Raw genomic sequence first — 17,528 nt, forward strand, 5'->3', positions numbered from 1 at the left:
GGATGACCCCATTGTTGTTTTTGGGGTCAGCTGAACCATTTGTGGACTTTCGATTTAATATAAATTGAGAATGAGCTTGTTAGTTTTGGCGCTTCTCGTTTTTCGATTCAATTCGATTCGATACGATTTTGGGTTCTGGCTTCTGGGCTCGAAAAGGTTAAAGAGCTGCGAACCCCGGTATTAAATGGCCTTCTTTATTGCACCACAAATCATCCAGCGAAATGTTAAAGGACTCGGACTCTCCTGTTTGTGTTTGTGTTTTTGGACCATGTGTGTGGTCGCCCGAAAGTGTTATTGTTTAATGGCTGCATGATGTCCGATTTGGGGGCGCCTCGGGTTAACCGGCGATTCGGTTCCTAAGCCGGATTTCAATTAACGCCTCTGCCCGATTCACGGAACTGAGTTTTCGGTTTTGCAGCATTCGGCTTTCGGTTTTCAGCACTCAGCATTCGGTTATTTGGTTTCTGTGGCCATCAAGCCGCAGGCCGTGACCGTCCGGAATGCTAAACCATCACTTGACTGCCTGACTGGCCGCACATGGCAGATGAAATAACAATTGAAAAATTCCGTCGAGTCATTTGCTAGGCCCCCTCTCTTCACCCCTCCCCCTGCGCTTGCCTCACCCATTGGCTATAAATTTATAGCAGCCTCGAGGGACATTTCACACCCCGCCAAAGTATGCTACACTTTCTGGATTTTAAAAACGTGCCAGGATGTCACGGAAATCTACGGATGCCCTGGAAGTAATTGTAGCGTGAAAAGTGCTTTCGACATCATATTTTAAATGACTTCTTAAAGTTTCAAAGCATTTGAGACATTTGTTTTTGGATTTAACAACTTTTTAATCTAAACTAATCAAAAGGTCCTGCTGGCAAAACGGTTTGACTTAAAAAATCTAAAAAAAAACCGAAAATCGGAAATAATATTTAAAACAACTATTTAGAGTCATACAAATTTTTTTTAATTTTTTGGAAATTATTTCTACACAGCCCTTATAAAGACACAAAAAATACGGATAGCACATAAAAACGCCTGGCGAAAATCGCTTTAAAACCCACCGAAAGTCATTTCCGCGACACTTAAACCAGACTCCCGGCTCGTAAATTCCCCTGACTGCCACTTTTCCACTTTTTTCCCACTTTTTGCGACACCCATCGAGCGTACGTATATGTGCCTTATTAGCCGTGGCTAATACCCCAATTATTTGGGTCATCCTAGTTAATGAGGAACTTGAGCTGCTGACAATGCAATAAAGCCGAAAATATCGGACGCTCGCCGGATGTGAGCCGCATTTCAAGTGCTTGCAAATCAAAACACAATTGCCGGATCGAACAAATGAATTTGATTGCGAATCAGAGTTGCTTGTAAGGGAATTACCTAACCGCAGGACCAAAAAAGGAGGCAATCGGTGGGAGGCTCTGGTTCTGGGATGGAATATATATATATATAGGAGGCACCACTTGCATCCCTTTTCGCTGGCCAAAAAAAATACTAGATGATGACATCCAATCGGACCAAGAGGGTGCATAAATTCTAGGTTACCATTGAGTGTATTGTGTTCACTTGGCTTCTACATAAATTTGCAATTTTCTAAATTCAAATTCTTTGTAAGTTGTCAGTCAGCAGGCAATTTCCCATTTTGCATGCACAATGCCAAAAGAGAAGCTGAAAGTGGGTGGCGGGTTGGTCGTACTTTGTGGCATTGGCATATGCATAGGCGCAATGTGGTGTGTCTGTGACAGTGGCGCACAAGGGATTTTTCCAGGGGGGTAAGGGATTAATCCCTGGAATTTTACCTTACTAATTGTCGAAATTATCTTATTTACTTTTACTGAACGATTTTAAGCGAAAAAGATTTTTTTAAAAAGAAAATAAATACCTAAGAATATTAAAAATTAAAAATATTTTATTTTTTGGGCTTTTTCTAATTTAAAAATTACAATAAATTTATTTGAAATATATTTTTTAAATCTTTTTGAATTCCTATATAAAAGATGGGGTTTTTTAAAATATAAAAGGGCTCAAAATCCCTCACCCCCCTGCCTACACCAATGTCTATATGTGTGTGTGTCTGTGTTCTGGTGTATTTGTGTCAAAAGTTCGCCTACATTGCAGTCAGCAGCTTAAACATATCGATTCAAACGCACACTACCAAAAGCCACTTTAACTTTGGCTGTTTGCTGAGATTTTTCAAGCAAAAGTTCCTCTTACACCCTTACTTATATGCATGTGTGGGTATTAGTGTGTGTATTTGCGAGTGTAAGTGTGTTGGCATCAACTTGTTTAGCTGAGGCAAACTTTTTAAGTTGCCCCTCTGCCAAAAATGAACCGAAACTAGAACAGAAAGTGGTAAAATGTATACCCAGCCAAGAGACGACACCTCTTTCCATTTCCCCATTATTTAGCAGTGGCTACAGTGTTACCTCCCCCCGCAACGACCATGTCATATCATATATCACACATATATGCATGTGGCTAAAATAAATGCAAATTCCCCTCATATCCACTTATTAAATGAGAAAAGTCCTGGGGAGGAGGTGGGTTGCAGAAGGGGGGGGTGGTAAAGTTTTCAAGAAAACTAAGTAGACGTCGTCGAGGCTTAACTGTAGAGAAGGAGAGAGAGAGAGAGAGGGGGACGACAGATCTGCGGAACAGATGGTGGGAGTGGGATAGAGTTAGTTAGCGAATGGGCGAGCAGGCGGTTTTTTTTTTGAGTTGAGTTTTAGTTGAGAGTTTCAGAGGTCGAGAGTTAAGAGAGGTCTGGCATTCGATTACACATCAATGATATATGGGTTATATATTAGGATTACACATAGGTTCATACACTACGTTTTTCGGATTAGTACGTTGTTAGAGCGAGCGAGCGAGCGAGAGAGAAAGAGAGCATGAGAGAGAGAGAGAGAAAGAGGGAGGGCGAGCGATCGATGAGCGTTAGTGGATGGGTTAGTACATATCGATAATTATCGAGGGGCTGATCAAGGACTTCGCTTTTTCGTAGGTGGTGATGGTGGTGGTGGTGAGGATAGCAAGAGCCAGGATTCTCTCTCGCAAACACACACGCACACGCACGCAAAGAGAGAGTTTACACACACATATAAATATATATATATGGGTGCACAGAGAAAAAACTCTACGATATCAGTTCCATTTGGCCATCTCAATTTTTTAAAATCTTAAGGAATCCCAAGTGACTTATAGATTTATAAATTTAGCTAATTAAATACTCCTGTGAAAATCTATAGATTTTAAAATGAAGATCAGGGTTAATTTTTAAATAAGATCTACATTTTTAGCACCAAAAATAATATGGATTTAAAAATAAATATGAAAGATGTTATATAATCGCTAAATATATGAATTTCATATACAAGATAATTAGGAACACTTAAAAATGAAGTATTTTATACATTTAGTTTTTCTTGAAGCTAATAATTAAATTTATAAAATATATATTATATATATTATATATATATTTATATCATATTGGGAAATTTTTCTAGGGGTTATTTTTCTTTACACAAAACAACCAAAAGGATTGCCAATGTCGGTGATATTTTTTCTCTGTGCAGTGGTTAGTTAGTTAACGCTAGCAAAACGCGAGTACGCAATATACGGGAACACTGAAAACGATTTTTTTTTTTTTGGGGGGGGGTTGGGTTGTGGGCTGGAAAGGGCTGTATATGGTTGTGGGTGTGGCAACGTTCCTCTTGATGCGCCTCAGGGAGCAGTAGTAGGCCATCACGGCCCTTAGGCTCTTCCACTTCGTTGTCTGCTGGCCATTCGATGCGGATGCGGCTGCGGATGTACCACTCTGGGCCGGATGATCCGCGCTATCCGCCCCGGCTAGCTCCTCGGGATGCTCGCTGATGAACGAGGAGAGGGTCTTCATCGCGGGCAGCGACCTTTGACCCACCGGCGTGGTGACGCTCTGATCGGAGGACGGACTGTTCACATGGAGGCGCACCTGACGCCGCTGACGGGCCTGATGCGAGTGCGGATGCGTATGCGGATGTGGATGCGGATGCGTATGCTGCTGTGCCGGCGTCACTATAAGTCTATCCCTCTCTGTGTACCTTAAACTACTGCTACTGGTGGTGGTGGTGGTGCAGCCACAGTGGTGCAGCTGAGCACTGGCCAGCGACGAGCTGCCGGATCTATGAGACCATACATGTGTGTGTTCAAGATCCGCGGATGTGATCGAGCGGAGGCGATGCGAAAAGTGGATACTCTGATTATAACATGCGATAGAAAGGAGGGGAGCGGGTTCGATGCAGCTTAGGCAACTTTTTTCTATTCAAAAAAAATATGTCCTCGGCATATTTGCATCCATTTTTAGGAATTACATTTAATTTCTGGTAATTTTATTGAAGAAACTAGCTCAATTTAAATAAAATGTTATACTTCTTTAAAAAAAATTTTCTTTTTATATAGACAATTTCTTGAAATAATACCATAAGAAAGGTAATAAAATGGATGTAAGTTTGCCAAATGGCTTTTTTTCTTTTGGTCTTTCTGTGTTTTTGCCCTTGATTAAATTGTTTGCCCTGGGACATTAGCATTCTGGAAGTGGCAGTCGCGGTGGCTTAGTGTGGTTTGGGTGGTTCATGGTCTCATGGTTTCATGGTTTCATTCTGGAGTTTCAGCTGGAGTGGATTCGTGTGCCCGAAGATTAGACGACCGAGAGGCGAGAGAGGGCGCATTAGGCCAAAGAGTTGTCAACTCCTGTCCCCCGGGAGGTCGCTCAACCCCCTTCCAACGCCGCCTTTGTTTGCCTTTGGGTCGGGTTAATTAATGAAATCATGTACACACTCACACACACACAGCCTGACACTGTGACACCCCGAGACACACACACACACTCACACAGCACGGACATGGGCAATCCCGGCTAATTGTCATTGCTAATTTCCTTTTTGCCACCACAAAGGCACAATAAACACAAACAAAAGTTGTGTGTGTGAGTGAGTGTGTGTGTCTGTCTGAGTGACAGCTCCATTCAACTGCAAAAGCAAAAAAGTTGAAACCACAATCTCAACATTTACTTGGAATAGACTCCTTGGACAGTGCGTTAAATATAGGGAAAAAACAAGCTGGGTTATTTAAAAAATGTAAAAATATTAAGAAGCTTATTATCACAAATATTACTACATTTTTGGCATGTTAATTATTTAAATTAAATTTGTTATACAGTAAAATTCATTTAAAGGGCATTTAAAAGTGTGCAGCAATATATTTTCAATCCAAAAATGCTATAAAATCATAAAAAAAATCAAATAGATATTTAAGTTACTAATTTTTTTTTGTGGAATTTTCAAACAAATTAAATTAAAAAACTAATTATTTCATTTATCATATTATATAATCTATACAATCATATCATCTATCACTCAATCACGCAGCTATGAAACGCACTGTCCCTGTATCGGGCTTCCACCAGGGATCCTGGGATCCAAGACTCCTGATTAGATTAACCAAAACCCAAACTGGAAACTTTTGAAGTCGCATTCGCATTCTCACATTCCCATTCAGATTTCAATTCCCATTTGGCATTACGCATTTGGCATTTCTCAATGCCAGGCTTCATCTTCTTCATCTCCGACCGCAAGGATTCGCATGGACGTAGAATAGGGGGGATTATAAGGCAGGGGGACTGAGACTGAGACTGGGGACTTGCTAATTGCTAATTTAATTTAATTGAATCGAATCGGGCTCGTTGGTTTTTCTGGTCCTGATTCTGATTCGGGTTGTGGTCCTTGTCTTACGGATGCCAGTACGGATGTGATGTCGCTTACGGTTGATCAAATACAGAGTACAAAAAGCTGCCAAGGCGAGCGAAGCCCAACAAAGTATGCTACACATTTATCAATTACGCTTACGGCACGTGTCTATGTATATGTAGTTACTGTATGTGTGTGTTATGTAAGTGTATGTGTGTGAGTGTAAAATGCGGACTGCAGCAGCAGAACCGGATTATGTTTATGTGTTTGGTAACAACTTGGCACGATTTGAATAAATCATCTTTGTTAGCCCCTCTTCGCTTTTTTTTACTCCGCTTTCAACTTGTATTTTACACGTGTCGGCTTGGATGCACTGAGCGAAATAAGTGTGTACTAGCATAGAGGTTTTTCCATTCCTAATACTTATATAGTTTTCTTTCAATTATTCCTATTTTTCAATTAACAAATTTTTTGGTTCAATTTTGTAGTTATTTACATTAAAAAAAATTATATTTTTCAAATCTTTTTTATTTTAAAGATTAATTTTCAGTGAGCAACATATTTTAGTAAAAAGTTTTTGACTTAAATATATAAGATATTATTTTTGAAAGCAGATTTCCTGATCAAAAATCTTTTAAGATTTATAGAAATAAATGTTCAATTATTTTCATCTTTACTCATTAACGTTTAAACTTTAGTTAACTGCAGGCTAACTGGTTTTCACTTGAAAACCTCTTGCTCTAACTTTAGTTGACATTTTTTTTGCAACAATTTTTTTTATACGAATAAATAATAATATTTTCTCTTCCCTTTAACGTTTAAGCTTTAGTTACCTGCAGGTTAACTGGTTCTCACTTCAAATCCTCTACTTTAGCTGACACTTTTTTCGCGCAGTGCAGAAGGTGTGGGTGTATTCATTGACTGGGTCTGTGTGGGTAGTTGGGTGTATTGTATATAGTGTACATTATCGAACTTACCGCTGACTGGGACTCTTGCTGTCCGACGAGTGCGCCGCACTGTTGTTGTCGTCATCGCGGACCATCTTGTGGTGCCGCTTGTGATAGCCGCCGTCGCTGGGACCACCGTGCCCGCCGGCACCACCGGATCCTCCGCTGGCACCACCTCCTCCTCCTCCGCCGCCGCCTCCGCCACCCCCTCCGCCGGAACTACTGGTGCCCGTGGGACTGATGACGTCCGTATCGCTGTTGCAGTCGTGCACCTGACGGGCCACATCCTTGACAAACTTGCCCGCTTCGAGCTCGTGGGCCTCCATCTGCAAGGAGGCAAGGGATAAGTTGGTCGCATTAATTGAGCTTATTGGCATTGCTATTTCTGCATATAAGTGTGTGTATATATAGATCTGACACCCATCGGGTGTCTCATCAATCGCAATTGAGCGCATCTTAATTGCTAATTATGCAAATTCTACCTGAAACCGGGTCTCAAATGTCAATGCTTTCGTACAGCGCCGGTCAAAATTGTAATACTCTTACTTGAGAAGATCAAACTATTTAAAACAATTATTTTAAAATATCAATAATAATAAAAGTTTATTTTTATTTGGGTTATTATTTAAAAGTACTATTTTTTTGGGTGGAAAATCACGATCTTAATTTTTAATAAAAATATGTTTTTTCTTACCGATTTTTTGCTGTAACTTGGTTAAAAATGGTCCCAAATCAAAAAGGCGTACTGTTCTGAGCAGCTAACAACCTAATAATTAATATCAGTAAACTTTCCGTCTGATTTAAAAAAATAAAAATTTTACCCAATTTTCATATTTTTGGTAAGGGGTTACATCATGATTTTTTGCAAAAATTGGCAAAAATAAAAAATTTACAGGTTTAAATGCAGATCGATAGGGAATTTTATTACGAGTTCAACGAGGTATGACATTCCATATTTGGATCACTATTTCAATTTGTATGACCAACATACTATACTTTTTTGGGTGGAAAATCAGAATTTCGACAAATTTGAAATTTTTCTTGATCAATTTTTTCCTATTTTTTGCATACTGTTTTAAGCAACTAAAAATGGCCAAAAATTCAAAGAACTAGAACTTTAAGCCTTCAAAGCCTAGTTACTATAATTTCTACCTCGACTGTTTAAATACATATATATCTGCAACAGCATCGACATTCGTATCTGGAACTGCATCTGGCACTGAGCCTTTGCCTTTGCCATTTTGCCCACGGTGCATTTTAAATCGGATGATGTTGACGATAATAATTAAACTTTGATTTGATTGCTTGTGACACGAAAACTTGGCCAACTCTGAGCCTTCAGGTGGGCGAGAGTTTCCCGGGGAATTGGATGGGTGGGTTGAAGGTGGATGGTTGAACAACGATGGCGAATGAGTTGGATGGCAAAAAAAAAAGAGAACTTTTGTCGAGAACTTTTGTCGAAGCATGCTTTCAAAAATTTAAATATTGCATTATTGATTCCTCTCGGAATTGGCTGAAAACTGAAATTGACTTAAGGCCTGTTTTTTACGCAATATCGATGAAAATCCAATAAAAGCGCAGCACTTATTTGAATAAAGACAATGAAAAAACCTTTTTCACAATAATGTTTAATTTTTATAGCAAAAACGTTAATTTAAGCGATTGTTATGTTTTCTTAATAATCCTATTTATTTAGTTCGTTAATTAAAAGCTTTAAAAATGATTCATTTAAATCACTTGGGGAATTATGAATAAATAGGATTAAATAGGAAACATTAATACGCTTTGTAGGAATTATGTAAAAATCGAAATGAATTAAAAGAAAATTGCATAATGGCGGCAATTATTAACATCTAATGCGCAGGATATTCCAAGAAAATCGATGGGATTTAAATGAGTAACCTCATACAGAAATCCCCCCGGAAAAATCAATAAGAATTAGCCGAAACTAAAAGGAGGGGAGGTTGGCCTGAAGGCAATTGCACCGCAATAAAATCAAAATCAAAATCCCAGCCACTCAGCGTCGAACATAAAGACCACTTGTTAGCCAAAAAAACCATTATTAATTTAACACCAAGTTGGCCAAAAGCAAAACCAACTTTAAGCCGGTTTGGCCAAGTACTCGATATAAGTACTCGAGTGCCGGCAAAACTTGAAAACTTCGATTTGACCATTGGGACAGATTGACGTTGGTCGTGTGCTCCGTGTTTCCTGCTCCATATTCCATATATACCCCCTCCTAACTCATCCCACATTTATGTGTCCGTGACAAAACTGGGGCAATAGGGGAAACCGCATAACATATATCTATACATATATCTAGCGGGATTTGTGCGCCGTGTTCCCACCAATTAGTTGACAAATCGGTTCAATGCCAGATTAAGCTTCACTTGTGAGCTATACTATGTATGCTGTGAAACATCTGCGGTCAAAATAATAGTGCTATTTGTGTGCTTGTGTAAAATCAAATAGCAAAACAGTCTTCTTTCAAAATATTCCAGCTCAATGAAAATTGATTTGCCCACGTTGCAATGTCAATTGTTTGGTTTACTAACAATTTCTTATTTAGCAAAGAAATTATAAATATTTTTGGGATATAGAAGAGGCTAATCTTAAATGACATTTTTAATTCGCCGATTTCGATTTCAGAATTTATTAAGTCCCAAAAATAACACTGAAATGCAACCAAAAAGACGTTATTTTTGTACAGCCTACTTTTAGACACCTTTTTTTGTTTTCTTCAATTTTTCAAGCTTTAGTAGCTATTATTGATGACCCCAGCTGTATATATATATAGAGCTTTGATCCGTGAGACCAGCAGCTGCCGCCCGTGGACATGGCAATTAAATGCGCCACAAAACTTGATTGGAATTTATTGTGGTTCTGAGTTCTGGGTACTGACTACTGGGATCTCCAAACTGCTGGTTTCCGAGTCGAGCTGTTAAGCTCTCATCCCGGATTTCAAAGGACTCCATAAATAGTCCTGGCTGTGAAACTATGATGGGCCAAAACAACAGCGAAGTGCCCTCCGTTTTAATTAGCCTGTGACAAATCGGATGGATAGATGCATATATAAATGGACAGCGTTTCAATTTCCTGCAGATATTCTACAGCGAACTTTTCCCGATTGAGCCTTGATTTTCTTTAATGGCTTTTACGTAATTTAGCCAACGGCTGCTGCCTACTGGCTCACTTGAGCTGCAAAACTATTTTTTGGGGGCGGCGCCCGCGCTTTCAAAACTAATTTAATAACTTTTAGTCAGTTTGGAAATTTTAATGAATATTCATCCTGATCTAGGGCTCTCCCTTTAATGTTTTTTTGGGTTTTCGGCTTGTTTTTGGTTTGCTTTTTTGAAATTTAGGTAACGAGTTTAACGAAGTTTCCATTAGGAAGTTGCTCAAAATTATGTGGACAATGCTAATGGAATTTTGGCGAAGTGTTCTGGTCGGCTTCAAACTTATATAAGTAAATCACTATTATATAGAAATATATCATTCAATCAAAGAAGGGTTCTATAATAAATTTTAGTTCCCTTAATTAATGTTATTTATGATGTTAAACATCTTACATCTTTTCCAGCTTGACCCTTAATATTTTATAAAATGTATTTTACGTAATGACAATTTTCTTAAGGGCCTTTCCGATATTTATTTGCAAGCCGCTGCTTCTGACTACAATTTTAAGCAATGGATATAGCCTCAATTTGCTTTGATATGCCCAGATATATCCTATATTTATATTTGCGCTGCCCTTCGCCGGCAATATCATTAAAATGTAGCTACCATGGCCGGACATAACAGTAAAAGCCATAATCAAAAATGTTTAAATTTTATGCCTTTGTTTGTCACACAACATTAATGAGCGGCAAAAGGAAGACGACGGGCAGGAGATTGGAGGAAATATGGCAAAAGTGAATCGGTGGGAAGGGTGGAAAGGGAGGGGAAACTATAGCCAAGTTACACTGAAATATTGATTTAACTACTTCATTTTTCTAGAAATATTCCGATTCCGACTAGCTTAAAATGTTCGTATTATAAAAATGATTTGTTTAAATCATCAAATATTATTAAAAATTTAAATATTTAAAAATGGCAATAGAATGCTTTAAGCATAATTTATGTATATACGATTTTTCTTATTTTAATATCATAAAAATGAAGTACTCTACTTATATATCAAATATTTCCTAATTTCGATAATAATAATAAAAAATATTTTAAAATATCGATATTTTCGATATTTTTACAATATTGATACGATAAAATTGATATTTTCAAGGGAAAACTCCTTTTAATTATAGATAAATAGCAAACTGTTGATATTCTTTCAAGCTCTCTTAATATCACAACCTACTCTTTTTTCCGTGCAGTGTAAAGAGGAATTCATAACCGAAACACGAGATTGTCCTTCTGGGAATCGTGCTCAAAATCGGACTGGTCTGGGCTGCGAGGGAAATGTAAGTGGGTGGATGGATGGATGGATGGATAAAGGAGCAGGAGGAGCTGGAGGAGGAGCATCCATGGACATGGCAGGATGGACTACTCACCGCATATAGGCCCGTTGCTGTGGCCCCCGACGACGAGGAGGATGCCGCTGCCGCTCCAGTGCTGCCGTAGTTGAGCTGTGAGTGATAGCCGCTGGAGAGGATCTTCTTGTGTGCGGATGCATGCGCCCGATACGCGCTCACGCTCAGTTTCATCCTGACATCCACTCAACCAACCATCTGTGGGTGTTGGGTGGCAATGGGTGGTTATGGGTGGAGGTGGGCGTGGCAATTGCTCCTTTTTCCGCCCCGGAATTCCCAAAACTGAAACTGAAACTGAATCTGAATGTGAACTGTGTGTGTGGGCGGGGGCGTGGTCGCTTCACTGCTGCTGTTGCAGCTTGTATTGCTGTTGCTGTTGCTGTTGCTGCTGCTGCTGCTGTTGTATTTGCCACTTGTATTGCTGTTGCAGCTTTAATGGCCAAAGGTTGCTCCTAGTTTTTATGGCCCCGACAAACTATTGTAGCCACTGCTGTTGTCGCCACTTTGGCAATTATTGCTGTTAGCCGATGTTGCTGCTTGTTGTTGCTACTTCAGTTGTTGCTGTTGCTGCTGGTGTTGCTGCTGGTGTTGCTACTGCTGCTGTGTATATTATTATGGCTGCTTTTCCGTATTCAATTCAAGATTTAGAAGTAGATGTTGCTGTTGCAGCTGCAATCTCAGAAGTTGCTGGTGTTGCTGTTGCTGTTGCTGCTACTACTGCTGGTTTATATTAATATGGCTGCCTTTCCGTATTCAATTCAAGATTTTGAACTAGGTGTTGCTGTTGCAGCTGCAATCGTAGATGTTGCTGCTGCTGTTTCTCCAGCTATTGTTGTTCCTCCTTCCGCTGTTTTTGTTACTTTGCCAGCTGCTTTTGTGCTGTCGCTTTCAAGTTGCGTTGAATTGGGCTTAATTGAGTGCCCACAGGCGTCAGACGATGACGATGGCGACAACAACAACAGGACAACAACGGGGCGACACCGTTTTAAGGAGGGCGGAAGGGGCGTGGCAGTAGCAGGAGGAGGAGGAGGGGGAGTGGGAGGGGCAGGAGATTGGGGCAAGAATGTCACCGACACCGACAACACACACAAAGCAAACTTTTTATTGCCGCCTTTGGTGGTGTTGCTGTTGTTGCTGTTGCTGCTGTTGTTGCTGCTGTTGCTGCTGTTGTTGTTGCTGCTGCTGCTGTTGTTGTTTCTGTTTCTGATGCGAGAGACAAAGACAAAGGTCCCCACGACGATGATGGACTGGAATTCGGGGCTCCGCTGCTCAGTTTTAGTTGGCCATAAACGATGAAGCGGCCATTTAAGCATGTAGCTGTGTGTCTGTGTGTTTTTCCAAGGGGGCGTGGCTGCAGTACCGTTGTCAAGCGCTCTCTCTCCCTCTCCCTCTATCTCTCTCTTTCTGTATTTTTCTAGAGGATCCTTCCCTGTGTTCCCTTTTAATTGTTTGTAATTTGGTTTTTAGTGCTCTACGGTTGCTGGTTTTTTGGTTTTTGTTTCTGTTTTTGTTGTTTTTGTTGTTGTATCCTTTGTTCTTATAGTTGTTGTTGCTGTTGCTGTTGCTTTGGTGTTATTGTTGTTAAGGCCTCATGTCACTTTAGTTACAAGTATCTGTAGCTGCCGCTGTCGTTTCCGCTCGCAGTCGCCGTTGTTGCTGTTGCTGATGTTGCTGCTGCTGATGTTGTTGCCTGCAGGCAAGGAGGAAAACATTTAGCTAAGTAAACATTAAAGTGGAAATTAATTAAAATGTCTAACAGTTTAGCTGCGAAACACAACACAGCGCACACCACATACACACCAGAGAGCTGCAACGAGCATGATCGAGTACGATCGATCATCGCTCGATCATTTTCGTTTAATCCGGTAAACTCACTCGGCAACGAATAATCACGAACAAACCCGAAAGCCAAAGTACGATCCGATCAACTACCCCACTCGCTTCGTAACGATCAATGATGTGATTTTGAACTTCGGGTGTAGGTGAACAAAACGATCGTTCCGAAGCGCTCAATCGTTCCCGATTATTGCGACCTCGAGTCAGTTGTACATGAATAGATTGTGAACGGATTAATATAATTTCTTGTAACGACGAAATAAAATAGGGGAAGAGTGCACTTCAATGTATTATATGTTTAATGAGAAATATTTATTCCATATGGAACTTTTTCCTTTCCGTTGGCCTGACAACGTGTAGGTTCCATCTGATTTTAGTTCTAAAACGCTTTCAAAATCTATTACTTGTTGTCCTTTTGTGCAAATATAAAAATATGTTGTGCAAAATATAAAGCAATAACACGAACTGCACGGTCATACCGATGGGCGCAAAGGACGATCAACCAATCGATTGCACAAAATATTCGATCACAAACGGGTAAAATCTTCAAGGCGAACGTTCACACACGATCAGATCATACACTTGAACGATCACAAACGATCATTCATGGGACGATCGCATTCGCTCACCGCTCATTTCGTTTCGCTCACCCGAAGCGATTAATCAAAACGGTTACGAGTAAATGATCGGGTGTACCCGAAAATGATTGACTCGTTGCAGCTCTCTGATACACACATTAAGTGCTTCACACCGAAACGATTTAGTTTTTGAACAAAATTCCAAGAAACAAAAGTCGTTTAAAGGGCAACCACAGCCTTCCCCTTCGCTATTTGCCAGCGCACACAAATGCACAGAGAAAAATAAAATATTCAATAAATACAAAATTATACTATTCAAAAAAATATATAAAATGTATAAAAAATAATAATATCAAGATTTTAAGCTAAAATTTAAATTTAATTTGTTGTTAATTTAAAAAAGGAATACGCTTCACCAAAATAAAATTATAAATATTATAAAAAGACATTTTACTTCAAGAATGAATGATGTTTCCCAAAAATTTCTTAACCCCTTTTAATGTGGCATAATTACCTATTTTATTAAATTCCTAAAATATTTCCCCAACCTTTTATTTAAAATATACCTCCGTTTAAAGAGTTGTGCTCGCATTGCAATTCAAATGAATAGCTAAATACAGAACTTCGAGTGGGTGCAAAAAGTGGGTGGGTGGCAATAAATAAAGAAAAACGAAGGGGGGCCGGAAAAAGGTGAGTTTTTGTGTGGGTCAGCAGCTCAAAGTTCATTAACTTTGCGGCAAGTTTGATTTGTGCGTAATTGAACCTTTTCGCACCGACAAGTTGCTTAACTATCGGCCACCGTGATTGATGGCCAATGATTGACGGGGACGGGGCTCTGGGAATTAACTAATTAGTGATAGCTACTTGACCCCAATTAATCATGCTGATTAGCTTCACAGCCGCTTGTCAATCGGAGCTATCTATAAAACATCTATAATCTGATAAGTATCAATCAGTAAAAATAAATAACAAATATTAACTAAGATTTATACTAATTTACGTATTATTTATTTATTGTAAAACCTGCAAAAATAAACCATCAATCAACTTTTCAACAAAGATTTCCATCAAAAATCATTGAATATTCTCACAATTGTTTTTGCCACAAATTTCAAATGAACAAGAGAGAACGCTATAGTCGGGTTGTTGTCCCGACTATCTAATACCCGTCACTCAGCTAAAGGGAGTGCGAACGCTGTGTCGGGTTGGTGTCCCGACTAATAATCGTAACTCAGCTAAAGGAAGTGCGAGGGAGATAGATATATAATTTTTGATTGCATATAACTTTTTAATGAATGGTCCGATTTGAAAAATGTCTTCTACATTTCGATAGGTATAAATATACACAACAATGCATTTATACTTCTCGGAAATCTTTAAAGATGTGGGCGCAGGACCCATTTTAAGATCGTTAGTGGGCGATTGTGGGCGTTAGAGGGGGCGTGGCGATCGGCTAAAATAAACTTGCGCTGCGTAGGAAGCCAAAGAATATGTGTGGGAAATCTCAACCTTCTAGCTTTTGTAGTTTCTGAGATCTCAGCGTTCATACAGACGGACAGACGGACAGACAGACAGACAGACAGACAGACAGACGGACAGACGGACATGGCTAGATCGACTCGGCTAGTGACCCTGATCAAGAATATATATACTTTATGGGGTCGGAAACGCTTCCTTCTAGCTGTTACATACTTTTGCACGAATCTAGTATACCCTTTTACTCTACGAGTAACGGGTATAATAACAATCTTTGAGGAAATCAAGCGTACAGCAATCGGCATTCATTATTCAGCTGTTGAATCGCCCACGAATACCCAAACACAATCATTAGGCCATCAATCGGACATCATCGCCCACTCAGTGAAGCACTCATTCGCTTTCGCTGTTCATTCGCACAAACTCCAACTCAAACACTCAACATTCACTTAGCATTCACTTGGCATTCATTCATAGACAATGCCCTCGGAAACGGATTTATTACGTTTTATTTTTTATTAAAGCCAAGAACATGGAATTTCATGTCTCCAAGAGACTGTAAACATGTAGCAAATGTAAAATATATATATATAGGGAAAAGTATGAGTGAAATCGCCGCGGGTAACAGATATTGTCGTTCGATTTCCGCGGATTTACATTTTTTGCCGCTTGGTGGGGGGATAAGTAAGTTTAGCAAGAACAGAAACTGGGTTTCGCAGACAGGATACGGCGATTGGCCATTAAACTCGAGCAATTACAACGCTGAATCCATGGAGCCAAAGGCAAACATTCAATAAAGACTGTAAACTAAATAAACGAAGATGGAGGCACAGGCTCCTGACTTTCCATGGGCTCATACACAGCGAGAAATAGGATTTGTTTATGATTTTTATTTATTTTTAGGACCTAGTTCTATATTTGTATTATTTATTTTGTATTTATTCTTAAATATTGTATTTTTTAAATAGTTTGAATATTTTAATAAAAAATAAAAAAACAATTTATTTGAACTATAAAAATAAACCAACAACTTATTTAAAATATATAAAAATTAAATACAAAATTTATTTTAAGTTGCTTTACCCCTTTTTTCGCTCAGTGCCCCCGCAGGCTTTTAATTCCTTTCGAAGAGTCGATGGATTGCACCTGTTGGCATCTTATATACACAACGATGGCACATAAAATGTAATTATAAAGCATTCAAACATCCGCAGAGGGACGTTAAGAGAGGGAGGGGGTGAGGGATAATGGGGGGCAGGGAAGGTCGGTGAGTTCGAAATCGGGGAGGTGAAAACAAAGTAAGAGACTTAACACTTTGTGCGAACGCTTAACCAGCTTAAGGAGCCCGAGGAGCCAAAGGAGCCGCTGCAAGTTTTATGAGCTTTTGCCTGGTCAGGCACCCTCTATATAAATACATATATATATTTCCTTATATATGTAGCAGATATATGTGTGTATTTTGCGCATTTTTCTACATAAAACTCAATGAAGCATCCACCGACTGTCGGGTAGATAAAGAAAGAAAGAAACTGGCAGCGGCTGCTGCTGATGTGGCTCTGTGGCTCCGTCGCCCCCTTTCTCGCCGCCCCTGCCGATTTCAATTTCAAAATGTACGCTCCATTGGGCAGTGAAGACACCCCAAAGCCCCCTGCCCCGCCCCCCCTTTTGTGGCCACAAGCACACACAAAAAGTGACATTAAAAAATGGTAGCCACTTGTCAGGCCAAAGAAACGAAGTTACGAACCGGGGTTTGGGAATATTTATCAAAAACTTATCGAGAAAGCGTTGCTATCACAGTAGCGGGGTCACGCGGCGTATGCGTTATGTAAAATTTATATTTAAAATCCCGGCGAAAAATCAACAAAAAACAGCCGACGCATTTTGATTGGTTTTTTTTCTGGTTTCTTGTTTCTGCTTTTCGGTGGTTAATTAAGGGACACGTGTCCCAAAACCGACATTAAAATGCATGACATTTTCTATTTCTCGTCGACTAGGGAATTTAAATTATGAGCGATGATTTCAGTAAAGAGAAAAAAAATATAATAAATAATTGTAATCCCTTTTAAATGTTAAATAGCATTGAAAATCATTAAAATTGGTTCCCTTAATTATAAATTTAACCAAAATGTAAAAAAATAAATTATAATATACAAAAAATACTTGTAAACCTATTTGAATGCATTAAAAATGATTATTTTATTTATTCTTTCCTTTTTTAATAGAATATCTACATAAGAATAATGTAGACGTTCACTTCATCAAGTTAAATTATTTAAAAATGGTTTTTTAGTTATTTTACTATAGTTTTATCAACAGCTGTTTGTATTTGTATCTTTTAGCCCCAAAAAAAGAGAAAAGGAAAAGAGAAAGATATTAATGATGGACAGGACATGTAGGAGATACTTGTAGTTAGATGTGTATCTAAATAGGGCATCGATAAATCTGCCC

The 17,528-nt window shown here is 39.2% G+C and overlaps 2 protein-coding genes across 2 annotated transcripts in view; both read right to left on the reverse strand.

The window, feature by feature from the left end:
• Positions 1 to 11,578, reverse strand: part of Cngl (Cyclic nucleotide-gated ion channel-like) — a 29,749-nt gene extending 18,171 nt beyond the window's left edge. Inside the window, exons 1-2 of the mRNA XM_070218816.1 lie at positions 11,212 to 11,578; positions 6,695 to 6,990 (exon numbers count right to left, since the gene is read on the reverse strand). Coding sequence (XP_070074917.1) covers positions 6,695 to 6,990; positions 11,212 to 11,364 — 449 coding nt within the window. The 5' untranslated portion in view covers positions 11,365 to 11,578. The remainder of the gene's footprint in view (positions 1 to 6,694; positions 6,991 to 11,211) is intronic.
• Positions 3,587 to 5,511, reverse strand: LOC138913783 (uncharacterized). The gene is made up of 2 exons (XM_070218496.1): positions 5,396 to 5,511; positions 3,587 to 4,154 (listed from the first exon to the last, which is right to left on the reverse strand). The coding sequence occupies exons 1-2, from the start codon at positions 5,509 to 5,511 to the stop codon at positions 3,587 to 3,589; spliced, it is 684 nt and encodes a 227-aa protein (XP_070074597.1).
• Positions 11,579 to 17,528: the final 5,950 nt, after the last annotated feature.

This window comes from Drosophila takahashii, chromosome X (assembly GCF_030179915.1).
Source record: "Drosophila takahashii strain IR98-3 E-12201 chromosome X, DtakHiC1v2, whole genome shotgun sequence".
In the NCBI taxonomy this organism is placed as follows: domain Eukaryota; kingdom Metazoa; phylum Arthropoda; class Insecta; order Diptera; family Drosophilidae; genus Drosophila; species Drosophila takahashii.